The 16,563-nt window shown below is 35.1% G+C and overlaps 1 protein-coding gene across 25 annotated transcripts in view; it reads left to right on the top strand.

Annotated features, from left to right (window-relative positions):
• Positions 1 to 353: 353 nt before the first annotated feature.
• The window catches only part of LOC105212689 (basement membrane-specific heparan sulfate proteoglycan core protein), a 134,914-nt gene continuing 118,704 nt past the window's right edge, over positions 354 to 16,563 (top strand). For 12 of the 25 annotated variants that reach the window (XM_054231693.1, XM_054231688.1, XM_054231676.1 and 9 more), the window contains exons 1-2: positions 355 to 470; positions 2,095 to 2,447. In XM_054231693.1, coding sequence (XP_054087668.1) covers positions 2,310 to 2,447 — 138 coding nt within the window. In that variant the 5' untranslated portion in view covers positions 355 to 470; positions 2,095 to 2,309. Of the gene's footprint in view, positions 523 to 2,094; positions 2,448 to 16,563 lie in introns of all 25 variants that reach the window. The other 13 variants (XM_054231691.1, XM_054231685.1, XM_054231689.1 and 10 more) reach the window with 6 other exon arrangements.

The following is a 16,563-nucleotide window of genomic DNA, read 5'->3' as shown; positions in this document are numbered from 1 at the left end:
AGCGTGTTTGTGTGTGCAGGTCGTATTCCTGCGGTTACATTAAGTTCTAGCGAATATACATACTCGTAAGTGTCGACTACAAAGCGAGCAAGTACAATAAGCATGCGAAGCATAACAAGACAGCAAGAGCAAGCACAACAAGCACAACAAGCTAAAGAAGAAGAACTTGTAGAATACGTGGAAGAAGAAGCAGCAGCTGCAACGGCGGCAGCAGTACATTAGCCGTATTATCTCTCGTGATTTGCACAACGCGCCCGCAAGACCCCGGCAATGGCATATGCATATGTACGCGCTATCGCCTCTGCCGGCACGCCACCAACATTGACACGCAACGCCAGCCGTAGCGCCGCGTCAGCGCCAACAGCGTCCCAACGACAACGACTCCGACGAAGACGAAAAGGAAGTCTTCAGCTCCATTCGGTTGTGTGCCGTCGTGCGGTACGGACGTCGATTACGGTTCGCTGGTGGTGGTTAGTTGGCATTTCGGTCACATACAAGTCTTCGCTTGCGAGGATTGTGTGGGTATTTAATAAATAAATATTTCTGGGCAAACTTTTGCGGGAATTAAAAAAAAATTGTTAATCGTGTCACAAATCGAAGCGTCAAGTGGTGTCCTCGAAAACTTGCCGTACACGTCGCCGGCATTAGACGCGTTAATCCGCGTAGATTTGTTGCGCATTACGGGGCCAGGATACGCCGCCGCGGCAGGATACGTGCGCCGGCCTAAAACTATTTGCTTGGTTTTGATTTCAAACGCTTACGGAATGCGAAAGACGGACATTAACAAAGTCCGCGTGTGTCAGTGCGAGTGTGGCAGTGGCGGCAGGAGTTGTGATATGTCGGCGAGTTTGGTTGAAGAAGCCTCATTTTGGTGCAGCAATTATTGAAAATAAATTTGTGCTAAGCAAATTGTGTGGGTTTTGTGCGGAAGGAAAGGATTTGCCACGGAATGTTTAAGAACGCAGAAAAGTTCGTTGAATTTGCAGAGTTTATTATCACTAAGTGAACGATGTTAGGCGGAATATGCTCAGAAATAATAGATTTTTATGGATTTAGTATTTAAAAAGATGTGGAAAAAAATGTGGAAAATATATTTTTGAACCTACAAATATTTTTGAAAAAAAAGAAAGATTTCTGAAAATTAGTTTTTCACATATTTTTTTATTTTCATGTAAAAATTAGAAAAATTATAATGAAACTCAAAAATAGTTTTTAAAATTTTTGAAAATAATTGTTTGAATTTATAATTTGCTTTTAATGTTTATTTACACTGATAAAGTTCTGATATCTAAAAACCAACGGAACTTTTTGAGTTTCGAACAAATAAAACGGTTTTGAACCAAAGCTCGATTAAAAAGATTTTATGCCATCCAAACAGTTATAAATATTTTTTTAAAAACAATTTCTTCGTATAATTATTTCTGCTGAAAAGTAACACACACCCTTTTGCGTACAGACAGACATTCGCGTTTCCCGTTTTGTGCCTTTTGTTGCATTCTGAGTACCTTCAATGCGAAGCGCTCGGATTTCAGCCAATTCGCCACGCCAATCACGTGTCCCCGTGCAATTCGTGGCATTGCATTTTTCTTTTATTTTTGTCGTGTATTTCTTGAATTTCTTTTTGTTTTATTTTTTTTTTTGGTGTTTTTTTTGTGAATTTCCTTCATTCGTTGGCATTGCTTTTGCCATGTCTTCGCTGCAAAATCCCGCACATTTTCAATACTTTATGCTGAGCTCAAGCAAACGGCCACACCGCCGCCGCCCACCCGCGCCGCCAACACGATCGCACGATCCGTCCGAGGAGGATTGCCGCGAAAATAAATAAATTTAAATGAAATAAAAAAAGCCGCGGAATACGCGTTTCGCGCGAAGCGTTCCTAAATGCGAGCAAATGTCAAAAAGCGCTAAAGCGTCGAGAAAATCATATTTCAAAACACAAAGCAAAATAATTGCAACGCGAACGAGAACAAGAACAAGAACGCGAATTCTTCATTTATGTGCTCTGCAGTTCTTCACTAGTGCCATACAGAAAACACAATTGAATAATTTGTAGCAACAACAACAAATGTTTTATTATTCGATTTTTTTTTTTAGTTTTTTTTACAGTTATAAACAGAATAAACAATAACAATTAGAAAGAAACTAGTAAAAATTATTAGCACGTCGCGCCAACTTTTGATTTGTAGCGCTCCTTAGTTTGCATTATTTTCGAAATTCTTCAAATTTCGCTTGGCGCTGACATTCGATTTTCCAAGTGAAAATATTCACGCACAGACGCAGCCAACCGCAGACAGACGGCGAACGGCGAGATGGGGTCTCAGGTACCCCAAAGCGGTGCGAACGCCGCGAGGCGAACGCTATGGAGTGCCTCGATGATCTTCAAAGTGGTGGCAGTGCTACTAATATTGCATGCCACATGTGGCACCTACCACACGGCAACGGCTAAGGTGAGTCTTAAAATTGTGTGAATGTTGATTAAGTGGAAATGTGTGATTTTTGGAACACATATTCTTCTATTTGAAAGTTACAATGTGAAAGCCTTATAAAATGTGTGTGATCTCAGATTGTCTTTAATTGTATTTTTCTACCGGTCTCGAATTGCCTTTAATCTTTTATTCTACCATAAAAATACTGGACCATAGGTGTTTCTAAAGAATTTGGAAAATTACATTTTAAGTGGTCTCTGCATTATTTGAAAGAATAAGTAGGGTGTTTAAATTAATTTTTTAAGTTAGGTGATCCCTAACGTTTAAGTTTTGAGACTTGATTATTCCTAGAAAGTTTAACCTCTCAAATTTCAAACCAGCTCCGAATAGCCGATAAATCGAGAGTTCGACTCGAGAAGGCTATTTTTAACACTTGAAAGCACTGTTAGAAGCAGTTGTTCGTGGATAATTAAAAAATCGTTCTTTTGAATTTCGCATTTAGCCCACAATTTATTAAGAAAGTAAAATAATTGAGAAACTATTTTTTCACATTTTTTTTTAATTTTTATATAAAAGTGATCGACGATTTCCTCCGAAGAAATCCATTCAGACGTTTTTTAATGTGCACTTAAAATTGTTATTAAAAAGCATAATCCAATTGCTTGCTAAAAATCTTATCTGCCACCAGGCAATAAAATCTAAAGTCATATTTAAAAACACATAAATTATTTAGTGTTTGTGTCAAAGGGGGAAAACCCCTTCTATAGGGTCGTTTAAATATTCGTGGAAATTCTAATGCATTTTGCTCTAGAGTTACCTCACAAACTTGTCAACCTGTATATTAGCCTAGCGCTGATCGGCCAGACTTTGCTACAATATTTGCTCTCTCCTCCTTCAACTCTTCTTCTTCTTCCTTTGTAAAGCATATATTTGCATATGCAAGTCGAACAATATTTCTAATAAGTTGCCAGGTGAGTCACAGCAAGCAAAGCTTGTTGCTGAACTTTGCGAGAAGTTCTACTTAAAATACTCATATTTGCCATGTATATTTTGCTTTCAACCAACAACAATAACTGCAAGATTTACTTACGACATTCCGCTGATAGATAAGCATACTCGTATATGCCGTTAGATGAAGTAAGCGAGTTAATTTTAGAATATTGTAATAGAAAAAGTAATGGAAAATGTTACATAAGCAGCCGATCTTTCGATGACTGCATACATAATTTGTAATTCTAAATAATTTATTAACAGGATGTGCGTCACAATGTAAGTGACCAGGTCTGGAATGCTCGGTTTACCCAGAGATTGTACTGCGTTAGGAAACATTAGAGAATAAGAATTACTATCTTTAGGCAAAAGATAGAGGCCGAAGCCCTGTTTTGAGATAGATAGTGTGATAGTTTCGATAGTTCCTGATCTTCAAACCAATATCTTTGAGATTCTTCTGGGTCTCTTGAAGATAAACAGTATCATCTATGATCTTTAAAGTGATTTTATATTAAAGTTTGTGATATGAAGACACATTATGTTTAGTGAAATGAATGGATTACTTAATGATATGATTTTTCTGTACTTTTACGCATTGTTAGATCACTCGTTCTATCGTCATTTTTCAGGATAGTCTCTCCTTCAACAACCATTCACTATTCATAGCCCTCGCGCGTTTACTTAGAGATCTTTTTTAGTTTATGTAGAACTCGAAAGGGTTTCTTCGCATAATCATAAAAATTAAGTATTTTGGTTTGCTGAACAACAATCCTCTCAGCCTCTGTCTCTATAAAATTTCACGATTTTATATTTTTTATTAAAAATATGTGTTGCCAACTTAAAGTAGTTCACAGCACAAACTCAAATGTAAACATAATGCCAACAACAATGCGCGTGTATTTATGTTTATAAGCGTTTGCAAGATAATCGCTTTTATTATGCGATAATCAAGCGGTTAACACCTCCATGTAATGTTCATTATTTACAAGCGAGTCTAGTCAAAAATATTATTTTATGGCCCGAAAGCCCGAGCTTCAAAGTAAACAATGCGAAAAGCGAGAAAAACAGAAGCAAAAACAATAATTTTGTACTAAAATATATACATATATACATGTATGTAGATTAATATGATTTTCGAAACACAAATATGAGTTTGATTGTGTTGCCACTGTTTTGATGTTGCCATTTCTTTGAAGTTTTTTTTTAATTTTTCAATATTTTCAAAACTAAAATTTTCAAATTTTGCAATAAAAAATATTATTTTCCAAAATATTTCCCACTTTCAATCCATAAATCAGTCAATTGTTTACACCGCCAATCGATTACCATTTCCGTTTACCATAAAATCGTATTTATTTAATATTTTGTTCAAGGACATGTTGTTCCACTTTTGTACGCCCCAACACCGGATCTTCTAATCTCGCACATACACCAGCTACACATTTATAATAAAAATAAGCCAGAATAAATATTAAATTGTGAGGAAAAAATATAATTAATTGCTATTTTAACAGTGTTTTCTCAACAATTGCAACAACAAACAAATCATAAAAGCAAATGAGTTCAATAATAAAGTTCAAGCTGAACGAACAGAGGCGGGATACAAGCAAATAAATAATAGGCCAGGTTATCAGCGGCGTCGCTGAAGCCAAGGCAGAAGACACTATCGCACGAAGACAGCAGCAACAGCAATTGACAACAACAAACGCATAAATCACGTCACAACAATTCAAACATTCACGCAAACGCTCGCAAGCGCTGCTGCTGCAAAAGGTTAGCCAAAAATAGCAATTTATGCTGGCGAATAGCGGCGGCGCTGCCGATCGTCGATCGCGTCCGGCCGGTGGCTCTTCGTTACTGATAATGAATGATGTGTGTGTGCGTGTTATCAGCGCGCCATGTGAAGTTGAAACCTAAATTCAATTGTGTATTAAACCGCGGTTTGATTTTGTAGAAAATAAAAGATTATATAATAGCAGTATGCCACTAAAAAGTTGGAATAGTTTTTGTTAGAAAAAAAAAAAATCCAATTTAAGCGTGTTGATAGCACGCTTATTGTCGCCACTCGGCGAAAGACTGACTTTGAACTTCAATTCGCGCGAAAAGCGCGTTGTCACTGGCTGCCTCAAGCATGCATGGATTTCTATAAAAAATAGTTTGTATGTGTTTGAGTGATAAATTTCAGCCACAAACTGAACTTTCAAATAAATTTAGCGCAGATTAGCGCTGATTTCGAGAGACTTTAGCGCGGGGTTATCTGCAACTTTGGCACATCTTGGCGCAGGAAGTCCACACATTATGAGTTTAAAATACTTTAAATAAGGTTTCTACATGGTTTTAAGAAATCAAAAAATATATTCAAATGCAAAGAAAGCTTTCAGATCATCATAATCTCTATGCGCTTGAACTCTGCTGTTCTATATGCCGCTTGAATTTCGACTGCTCCACTTTTCCCTTAAAAAAAAAAACGCTCCAAATTTGCTGCTTAGATTAACGTTACCGTTTTTTGTTGTTGTCTTTGTGTTATTGTTGTTGCATTTGTCTTTGACTTTAGCTGCTTTTGCTGCCTGCGTCAAAGTCATTTATCAAATCGGAAGTTGTGAAAAGGGGTCAAGCCAGCATCTTCGTGCGTCGTCGTAATCTGTGTTGCTCCCCTTTTGATTTGTTTTTAATTACAAATTGTTATTATTTAATTTATTTTATTGTGTAACGCCACTCACAGATTTTCACTAAGTGTGCGCTGTGAGTGCGCGTTGCACAAGTGCAAGCTCTTATCACTTCGTCGTTGAACATGCAGTTGACTGCGTGATTATGCGTGTTGTTGCTGCAGTAGAAACCAACAACAACAAAAATAACATAGTAATTATCGGAACATTATTGTACGCCTGAATTCCTCCTCTCAATATTAGTGTATTTTAAGATTGAAATGTTGGCACAATATTTTTTAGGTTAGGTTGTGCCGTTCTTGAATCGACTCTAAAGGCTTTCTTTACTTTCTGGGTCAATAAAAATCGCAAAATTTGGGTCATTAACATTCATTTATTGCAGCTTATTTCAAGAAAAGTTCTATACCTCTAAAATAGCACCCTTTAAGTATCGTAATTTTCAGTTTTCTTAAATTACGATGGTTTTCCATTTTTTTTTTCGAAATTTGTACATTATAAAAGCAAAATTATTGCATCTGAATCAACAACTCGCTTCCACATTGCGCTGTTTAATAATTTCATTCTGGAATACACATGCCTCTCAGCTGAGTCCCTGATTTTCATTTCATTCATTCAGGTTTGCCAGCCACCCAATCATTGAGGGCGGCAGCACTTCAACTTGGCTCAAATTCATTTTATATTTAGAAACACTTCTGCAACATGTTTCGTATCTGCTGCGATATTTTGTTGTTTTCTTTATGGTTGCACCAACAAGTGCCCCATAAAGACGTACAACAGCCGTTGCAAATGCCACATAAGTGCACCATATGCAACGCATAACTAAAAGGCCGCGCACTCAAGTTGCGACAGCGCGCAACAACACACGAGAAATGAGAAAAAAGGAAGCTGAAATTGCTGAAACGAAATTGCGTGAGATAAAATTCCAGCGCGAAGACGAAGCGCTGGCGCATATGGTTTTGACTCAATTTTGCATAGACTGTGCGCTGTGTGTGTGTGGCGAGTAATTGCTCAGCGCCTAATGTTAATAACTTGCTACATGCGCCGAAAAAAGCTGGAACGCATCGCTGTTGACCTACTCAGTGGTGGCGACAGGCGACGCTTGTGGGCACGAGGGAAGCGGGTGGTGTTCATTTCGCAATTAATCGTTGTTTATAAACGAAATGTGCCAAAAAGCGAAAATAAAAATAAAAATTTGTTGCTGGGAAAAGTAAAAAACGCGCGACGCACTGCTAAAACTGTGGCAGCGAAGACAGTTCCGCCACACATTGTGTCCATATGTGCCAAATGTGCAACTTCTGTTTAATGAATGGCGTAAAAAGGCGAAGAAACACACACTCATAAATAATGATTCACTAAACAAATGTGTGTGTGTTGCATGTACAGGATGAGGGGCAAGTGTAAACTTAATGTTTCCTCAAAAAATCAAAAATTTTGGCGAAATCTTCGATAGCTTAAAAATTGTTTTTGGACGACAACAAAAAAAGTAAAATAATAAAATTGAATAAATAATAATACAAAACTTTAAATAAAGCAAAAATAAAATACAAATTTTTTAAAAATATTTTAAAATAAAATTTGCGGACATATTCCAAAAAAAAAATTAAAATTATATTAATTTAAAAAAATTAAAAATGCTAAATATATATTTTCAAAGCAAAAAATTACCAAATAATTTATTTAACATCTTCTCCTCCTAATTTCTGGCCTGCTTCGATAAAGCAAATTTGAAAATCTTCGAAAAATAAATGCGCGAATATTCGCACAATTATTACCTTGAAATATTACGCAATGTTTGCCAAGCATTTTAACAGCTGCCAAATGTACATAAATATATATATTTATATATCTAAGTATAATTGGCGTTTGAAGGCATACGAAGTGTTTATCGAAAAGTCGTAGAACTATTTGTTCATATTCCCCGTTTTTATTAGTTTTTATTATTGTTACTGCGTTGCAAATTGATAAAGTACATGAGCTAAAGAGAAGCATATCATAAAGCAAGCGTTGATAAATTGAGGGAGTGGTGCGCAGGTGAGGCAGCGATCGTGCACCGTTTACTGGTTTCTAAGTGTGTGTGTGTGTGCAAACAATTAATGAGGCCAAATGAATGTTCAGGAACGCATTGGAACAGTCACGCACTGTTATCAACTGCAACTGAAAACTTATCTCACCGTTCTACACTTTCTGCTGATTATGCGACGCGAGAATTGTGGAAAAGTTTGGAAAAAATCAAAAAGAAATGAATAAAAAATATTTTTATTTTTAATTCAGTAAAAACGAAAGTGTGAGAAAGTAAACGAAGTTTGAATTAAGCGTTTTATATAACTTCACTGTTAGTCCAAAGAGAATAGCTACTTATTCTACTTTGTGAAACTTTATTTAAAAAGTAAATAAAAATCTCTAATAACCTGCCACGAGCAATATTTTTTCATTTAACGAGAGATGTATGCCTGCTAGACAGGCTCAGTTTCAGTCTGCTGCTTCTGGTGATAAGCGCTCACTGTGATCTGCAGCCAAACTTGACACCAACTAACCAACTACTGACTAAAAATGTTCTCAAATCACGACGTAAATGCATCATTTGCGCACTTGAAACTCAAATTTGAAACTCACTATCCTACAACACCCTGTATATAGTTTTATGTTTGCTAGTTAGACGAGTCCTACAAGAAATGTGCATTAGCGCAACCATTAAACGTGTCCACCAACTTAGCGTATCAGCATTTCTTCTGGCAAGTTCATTTTTCACTGCGCTTGCTGAGATTTTCTAACAGATAGGCTGGCTCTCGTTGTCATCTCATTTCATATTTTCTGCTTTTATTCATATTTCATCTCAACGCAGTGCTAAAGATCGTTGGGTCGCAAGTTAATGTGGGAAACATTTTTCAGACAAGCTACAACATCGAAGAAGATTCAAGAAAAAAAACATAAAAAATGCAGAAAAACATAGCAAAGATCAGGTTATGGTTCGGTTACTAAGCTTTGAATTTCTACAATGATAAACATTCATAAAAGCTCTTGAGAAGATACAAATGCAAAGTTAAACTAAAATAAATTTTTTTGTGATTTTCTAAGTCCAAATAAACATATTTAGAACTAAAACATTCCCTCAGTGAACTCTTGCTTTTACTCTCGCATATTTTGTGCCTCTCAAGCAAAGAGTACACAATTTACTAGCTGACCAATGAGAAAGCAGCATTTCTCTTTTTCATTTTAAGCAAAGTAGCTAACGAAATTTTTAACAAATTGAAGTCGGGGTGTTGAAGAGGCTAATGATTTTGTTTCTAAGTGTAGAATGTAGGCTTTTGAAGTTTCGATTGGCTCTGAAATGGGATGCCTTTCAGCTCAAGCGTCACTGTATGTATGCTCAATTGGTGAATATAGAGTGCAAAATATAAACCTCGAATAATTGTCGAACTTTTTTGGAATAACTTGGCCGTAGATTTCAAGAAATATAATAAACTTGATTTTCTAAAGAAGTTGTCAAGCATTAATTAGCGCAAATTCGCCACTCAGCACTTATTTATGCCATGATAGACACTACAATTCACGCTTATCTAGAGTCTGTAATGTCAGATAGCATACAGAGCATGCGAGGAAGCAGATTCTTATGTGTAAATATTAGACTAACTCATATTACACACAAAACATACAGTTATGTATCTGTCGGTTAATTATTTCTTATGTAAACATACTGATACACAGCAAATAACTGTGTATTTACTCGAATTTATGCATCATCTCAATCAAATTGTGTAGACAAGGAAATGTTGTCTGGCCAAGAGCCGTTTGAAAGTCGCATAAAACACTGCTCCAGTTGTATGTTGTGTATGTGAGTGTATATTTACACTAATGTAGAGCCATTCGACTATGCTATGGTGTTCAAATAGCTGATCTCCAATACTAAACAGCTGATCAAACGCACTTGAAGTGGTAACAAGGTGGGAGAAATGGGGCAAGTCACAAATAGTATCTTTTATTTCATTATTTATGCCTTTGTACCTGCAATTGTGCAAATGTTGAAGCGTTGCCAGACGCGCAGAAATACACAAAGACATTCACAGAAAGCGCTCGCTTGCCGCAATTTTTTATTATTTTTTAATTTCTTTCACTAAGAAATTTTGCTGCACGCATTTGATGTTGTTTTGTATTTTTTTACACATTGTTGTCAACCCATTGGACCCCTTCCCGCACCAGTGTCACGTCTCACTCCGCGCCGCACGCCTGATGCACTCATTCCATCGCCGGGCGACTCGGCTGTGTTCCATTTTCAATGTTATTTTTTTCCGCTTTGGCCAATGTTGTTGCTGTTGTTGTGCTTTTTAAATGCACTTTACATATTCTCTCTATGTATTTTCTTCTTCTTCATTTCAAATGCATTCAACTGTTTATTTTAAATACTTAGAGACAGCACATGTAGATGTGTGTTGGTTTTTTTAATTAAAAAATAATTAAGTCTACAAGGTGAGAAAATCACACTGCGTTGACTGTTTGAAAATATCAAGAGATCTAACTGATTAATTTTTAGTAAATTGAAAAAATAATAGTTTTAGTAAGATATCAAATATTATATCTACCGTATATTTTCGTGATTCTATTTACGTGATTCGTAGAGCTTCATCTACTTCGAAGATTAGTATTCCCAGAAATGAAATAAAGAATATGTGGTTCAACTGTCCTAAAATAATCCCTAGAATGCATGTTTCTAACAGATCGCCAAGAAAAAGCTTTTACGAAAGCTAAAACAATATAATGCAAGTTTGGCTAAGTCCTATGTTCCTTAAAAAGTTCAAAATTCAGATATTCTAGAATATGGTAAGACGGCTTTTATAAATTGTCCTACTGGATATTTGTAAACACAGCCGATTTTGCTTCTGAATATGTCGTTCTAAATATTTCTGGAATAATATTAGCTTTTCGGGACTCAACTAAAAGCTTTGATCGAAACTGAGGCGATAGATTTGGTTATTTCGAAGAAGCAACCGAAATTACGATGGACTAATTTTAACGTCCTTAGTCTTTAATTAAATCAATAAGCTATATTTCAAAACTGCAGGACTGCAACAAGCTTCTTACTATTCGGAATGTTAAAATATAATTACACAGTGAATTAACTGCACATTGTATTCTTAATTGTCCCCAAATAAAGGTTGCACGACCTCGTATACACTCCATTATTAATTCTGAAACCCGAAATTAATTGAAATAAATTTACCGCATTTCCTTAATATTTTTCGAAAATCAATTCCTGACTGAGGCGCCTCAGTTCAGCGGAGTTTTATTACTATATTGCAACAACAACGGTGCGAATTCAAGGTAAAAGAAAATCAATTTTTTTTAATTTTTATTTTAAATTTTTTATTGTTATTTTTGTATAATTTTTTTGCTTTTCATCTTCTTCGCATTAATTTGGCTGCACTGGACAGCGTCTTCGTGTGCCAATTGAATATCAATATTCATGTGAAGCGCTTAATTGAAGTTGGCTAAAAACTTGTCGAAATTAATCAAGAGCAATTACGGTTAAATCAAACAAATGCATTTTAAATGAGTCATATTCAGGCTTAGGGAGTTTGAAAATTGCACAAAATAATTTAATCAGGAGAGATCGTCGATATTTAATTATTTTTTGAAAGTCAAGAAATTTCAAATTTTATTTTAATTTTGTTTACTTAATTTTATATTGTTCTCTATACATTTTTTATAAAATTTTTTTTTTTAATATTTGTAAAAATCTCTTTAATCAGCTCTGCTTAAAATTCTAAACTAGCTTGAACATTAAATATTTTTTATATACGTTTTTTTGCTATGGTATATGCCAAATTTTGATCTTTCACAGCTTAGGTAGGTACACAAAAAATGGTGTCTGAGACTAGTTGACGCCGCTGCCAAAACCTGAGCAGGCAATTAGTTGTGGAGATGCTTCGCCGCACTCACAGCTTAGCTGACAGCCGGTTTTAGGCTGAGTAGCCGTCCGGTCTGCTTTTCACACGCGCATGAGCTCAGCGCGTCAGCGCGTCAGCCGGCCACCAAGCAAGTCAAGTCAATTTATGCTTTCAAGTATTTTGTATAAATTTTACGACACTTCGCTTGAAAAGTGCCAAAACAGCAGTGGAAAATATTTACGCGCATAAGAGCTTAGCAATAATTTTCATATTTATGACACAGCGCACAAATAAATAAATGCGTGAGTTTAAGCAATGAATGGAATGAACGCGAACGGCTAATTGTGCTGAACGAACTGGCTGGCGCAAAGCTAGTCGGACACTCGGTGAACACTTGCCGGCTTGTAAATGAGTTGTTACAAGTCTGATGCCTTTTTTATTTTTTTATATTTTTCTTAAATACTTTATGTCTTTGTTTTGCCCCAAGTTATTTGATATTGCTTTGCGCTTAGCTGTCAACTTATAAATACTATTTTTTTTGTTTTTTTTTTTGTTTTTTTATAATATTTATTTAAATTGTGCAACAGCATCTTTCACGATCTGTCATTGCTTTATTTGTGATTTAGCGCTTCATTAAAGCCTCACCTTGACAGCTATTTGCCTATTAGCCTGTGTGTGTGCCTTTTTCACACACCATTGAGTGGCAATTGTGCATGCAACACATTAATTGCTGAACGCACTAATGACTTAATCATATATTTGGAGGAGATAATGATCTATTAGTTTTATTTTCCGATTGCATTTAGCTTAAAAAATTATAAAAACTTGTGTGTTTGTCTGTATTGTTACGTATACGCACTGTATTCAGCGCTGAAAAGGTTCTAACACGGCCACGAAAGTATTGAGACCTAAATATTGCTGGAAAAATAGTTGCTCATGTAAGCTAGAAACAATCTGTATTATAAAATATATATATATTTATAAATTAAGAAATTTTTCTAATTTTTTTTTAATTTAATATTTTTTTCCAAATTTTTTTTTTTTTCAAATAAATATTTTTTTTGAAAAATTTTGATTTCCAAAAATTCAAAAAATGTCAATAATATTTTTCAATGAATGAAAATTCCTTTAAACACATTTTGCATTAATTTTAAGAGTTTCTAGCTCTAAAATTATTTGTTTCTTATTTTTTTTATATTATTAAATTTAATTAATTAGTATTTTTAAATCAAAGACAATTAAAAATCAAATTTGTTAATATTTATTTATTTTTTGTTTGTAATACATTTTTTTAATATTTTTTTTTTATTTACTAAAATTCAAAAAAAATATCAAAATGATTTTTTTAATTTAATAAAAATTCAATAAAAATGTTTTGCATTAATTTTAAGTGTTCCTAGCTGTAAAATTAAATTTTTTTAAATTATCTTATATTATAATATTAAACTCTTATTAATTATTAATTTTAGTTAAAAGATAATTTAAAATCTAATTTGTGAATTAAAAAAAATATTTTTTTCTTTCTATACAATTTTCAAGTATAAAATAATTATAGTCACTTAAAATTTAAACACATGCATTCATAATCATACTAAAATGCAAACACTGAACGTTTACACCGAAATTATTTGTAGCTGTTTTCATAATTATATGGCAACAAAATAGTTTAAATTTGCAGGATTTTTTGTTTATTTTTATTTATACGCTCTCCTACTTAGAAATCACATAAAGCACAAGCACACATTTTTATTACAGCATTTTTACTTTTTACTTTGCTGATTTTTTTGTAATATTTCCTGCCCACTTGAGCGCTACGCTTTGTATCAACCGCGACAAGTTTCATCACTGCCCATTTTAATATTCATATTCATTACTTTGGACTTTGTTTAATGATAGCGCGCACAGCATTTAATAGCCACCATTAAATGTTTGTTGTGCCAATTCTACTTGTGAACTTGCCTACTACATAGACGCATATACATTTACCATATGCAAATATGTATACATATATGTAAGGCAAGAATAAGTCGTATGAGTTGCTGTTGTTGTTGTAGAGATATGTACATAAATATCATATCTAAACTGGTATTCATGCGCGCCTATAGAGTTGCCAACTGTGTGTACTACCACTTTTGACACGCTGACATTTGCCACATGTAATCAGCGAAGACAAACAGACACACACTCGAGGGGCCTCGCAAGTGACTTTGTAGGGCGTGATCGTGCAGATAAATGCGCAAAAACGCTAATTCATCGAGCAGACAACGCATTAAAACAACAACAAGCGCTCACTTATTAAGACCGCGCCGATGCTGCTGAGCACTCAGCCGCCGATGGTGTTTTTTTGCAGCAGAAATAATAATAGTAATAAGAAATTAAACTGATGAGTCTGCGCCTGCGCTGCGCTGGCAGTCTGGCCTCCGTCTGCGGCCAATCAATGCGCCTCGCCTGCTTGCTATCCGCAGTAGATGCGCCGCAACATCGCCGGCAGTGACTTCATTTCGCCCATCGATGAAGTGCTCAATAAACAAATGTTGCTTTGTTGTTGCAAGTTGTTGTGGCACCAATGACACTGTTGCAACGTCTGGATTAAGTCAATTGTGCGACTTGTGGTATGAATATGCCAGTCGAAGCTGACAAAATGACAGTGAAGAGGAGCAGCTGGTATGGCATATAAGGTTGGTGGAAATGAACTTCTTGAGGCTTTATATGCGAGCAAATGGTAGGGTTCGGAAAACAATGCGTTTCAGAATCCACAAGAATTCGCATATTTCCTTCAAAACTAGTTTAAAATCTTCTCTCTCTCAAAACCTCTTAAAACCCAATATTGGTCCTTGGCGATATTGCTAAAAAACCTCAAGGCGTAAAATGGACCCGAAATCCCAAGCGTGACAAACCTTTCAAAATTGTCTGTTCAAGACTTGCAACACGCACCGTCTTTCCACATCCGTCAGCTTAGCGTTTACTCACCGCCAAACCACTTGCCACTCATCGTTAGCGTCAGATGTGTATTTTTAGCCAGCCGCCGATGAGCCAATTGTTGTTGGCTGCTCATTATAGCGAAATTCTATGCTACAAGCAATGCGTTAACTTGGCGCAAATCCAAGGCGCGCGCAACAAGATGTTTGTTGTATGAAATATGTTGTAATTAAATAGAGAAAATAAAAGGGGCAGCCATAAAGAAAATCGAAAATGATTGGCAAAACATCAGAGCGAGTGTAAACAAAGTTCTGCACATCGCAAAGGCGGCAAGTAACAGCTTGTTGCTGTGTGGCGCGGCGTGTGGCACATTGGCCTCCGGTCAGTTTCACGATCACACAAAGCGATCGATCGATCGGCGGCATTACTGCGAACTGCTTTTGCATAGCTTTCGCATTTCATTTATTTCTAATTTATTTTATGTTTCATTTTCCATTTGCTGCCTTTATTGTTTGTTCAGCTTTCGAGAATATAAATGTTTGATTTACGCCAATTCCTTTCAATTACTATATTTTTTCGCTTCTAATGGACTTTCGTCGCTGATTCAGTTACAGCGCTTCGCATGCTTTTAGTTTTGTTTACTTTTGTTGTTATTTTTATTATTTTTGTTTTATTTGAAATGAGCATTTCCCAATTCGTCGATTTTTGTATGACTAATGCACACCATTTGTTAGTACCGGCAATTTTGCTGTTTTTGCTTTTATTGGCAGCTGCCTCAATTGTTTATTTAGCATGCCTACATTTGCCATTAACAGTTAGATTAAAGTAATGGCACACACAGCTGAATGTGTAAATATTGAAATGATGCAATAAAAAACAAGCACATACTGTTTAACATATTTTACTACGTGTACGCATTAGTTGAGACATAAATTTCGTACTATGAAAGCTCTATGAATGAATTAACGTTCGCTTTTACTATTAATTTCATAACATATGAGCTTACACTCAATATTGATCTATCTTTCATTTCTTATTCAATTGAAATGTTTTCCTGGGATCGTGATTTTAATAAAGCTCGTGAAAGCTCCATGAAAATTGTGAAAGTTTGATAATCGTACGAATGATGCATTGATGGCTATAGTATGTTTTCGAAATATCGAAAATAATGCAAGCTTTCACTTGAGGGTTTCAAGCTTTCATAGGTTCCTCGAGCTGTTAGTATTGTACACCACTTCTTCATTTCATAAACCTATACCTTTATAAATATCTTAAAAATGTTACACATTTAATATTTTTTAACATTTTTTAATACATTTTACTTTTTCTTTTTAGGTATGTAATTGACTACTCCATTTGGTTTCTCAAATTATTTAAACTAAAGTACATGTAAGTTACAAAAATATTTACAACTTAAAAGCTAAAGCTTTCACTATTTTTATAGAGCTTTCATTGTATAGCTGTAAGCTTTAGACACTTCGAGCTTTCAGGTTTTCATCTTTTTCATGAAACTTAATACTCACTGAAAACATGTTAAAAATGTGTTAAAATCTTATCTTTTTCAACATTATTTCCTAATGTTGGACAATAATCCAACCACCGGGAATAACAACCCAAATCCGCTACTAAAATTCTTTTATATTATCAAAAATTCGACTATCATCAATTAGCAGCAACAAT

Source organism: Zeugodacus cucurbitae, chromosome 5 (assembly GCF_028554725.1).
Source record: "Zeugodacus cucurbitae isolate PBARC_wt_2022May chromosome 5, idZeuCucr1.2, whole genome shotgun sequence".
NCBI lineage: Eukaryota > Metazoa > Arthropoda > Insecta > Diptera > Tephritidae > Zeugodacus > Zeugodacus cucurbitae.
This window is presented reverse-complemented; position numbering and strand designations above follow the sequence as displayed.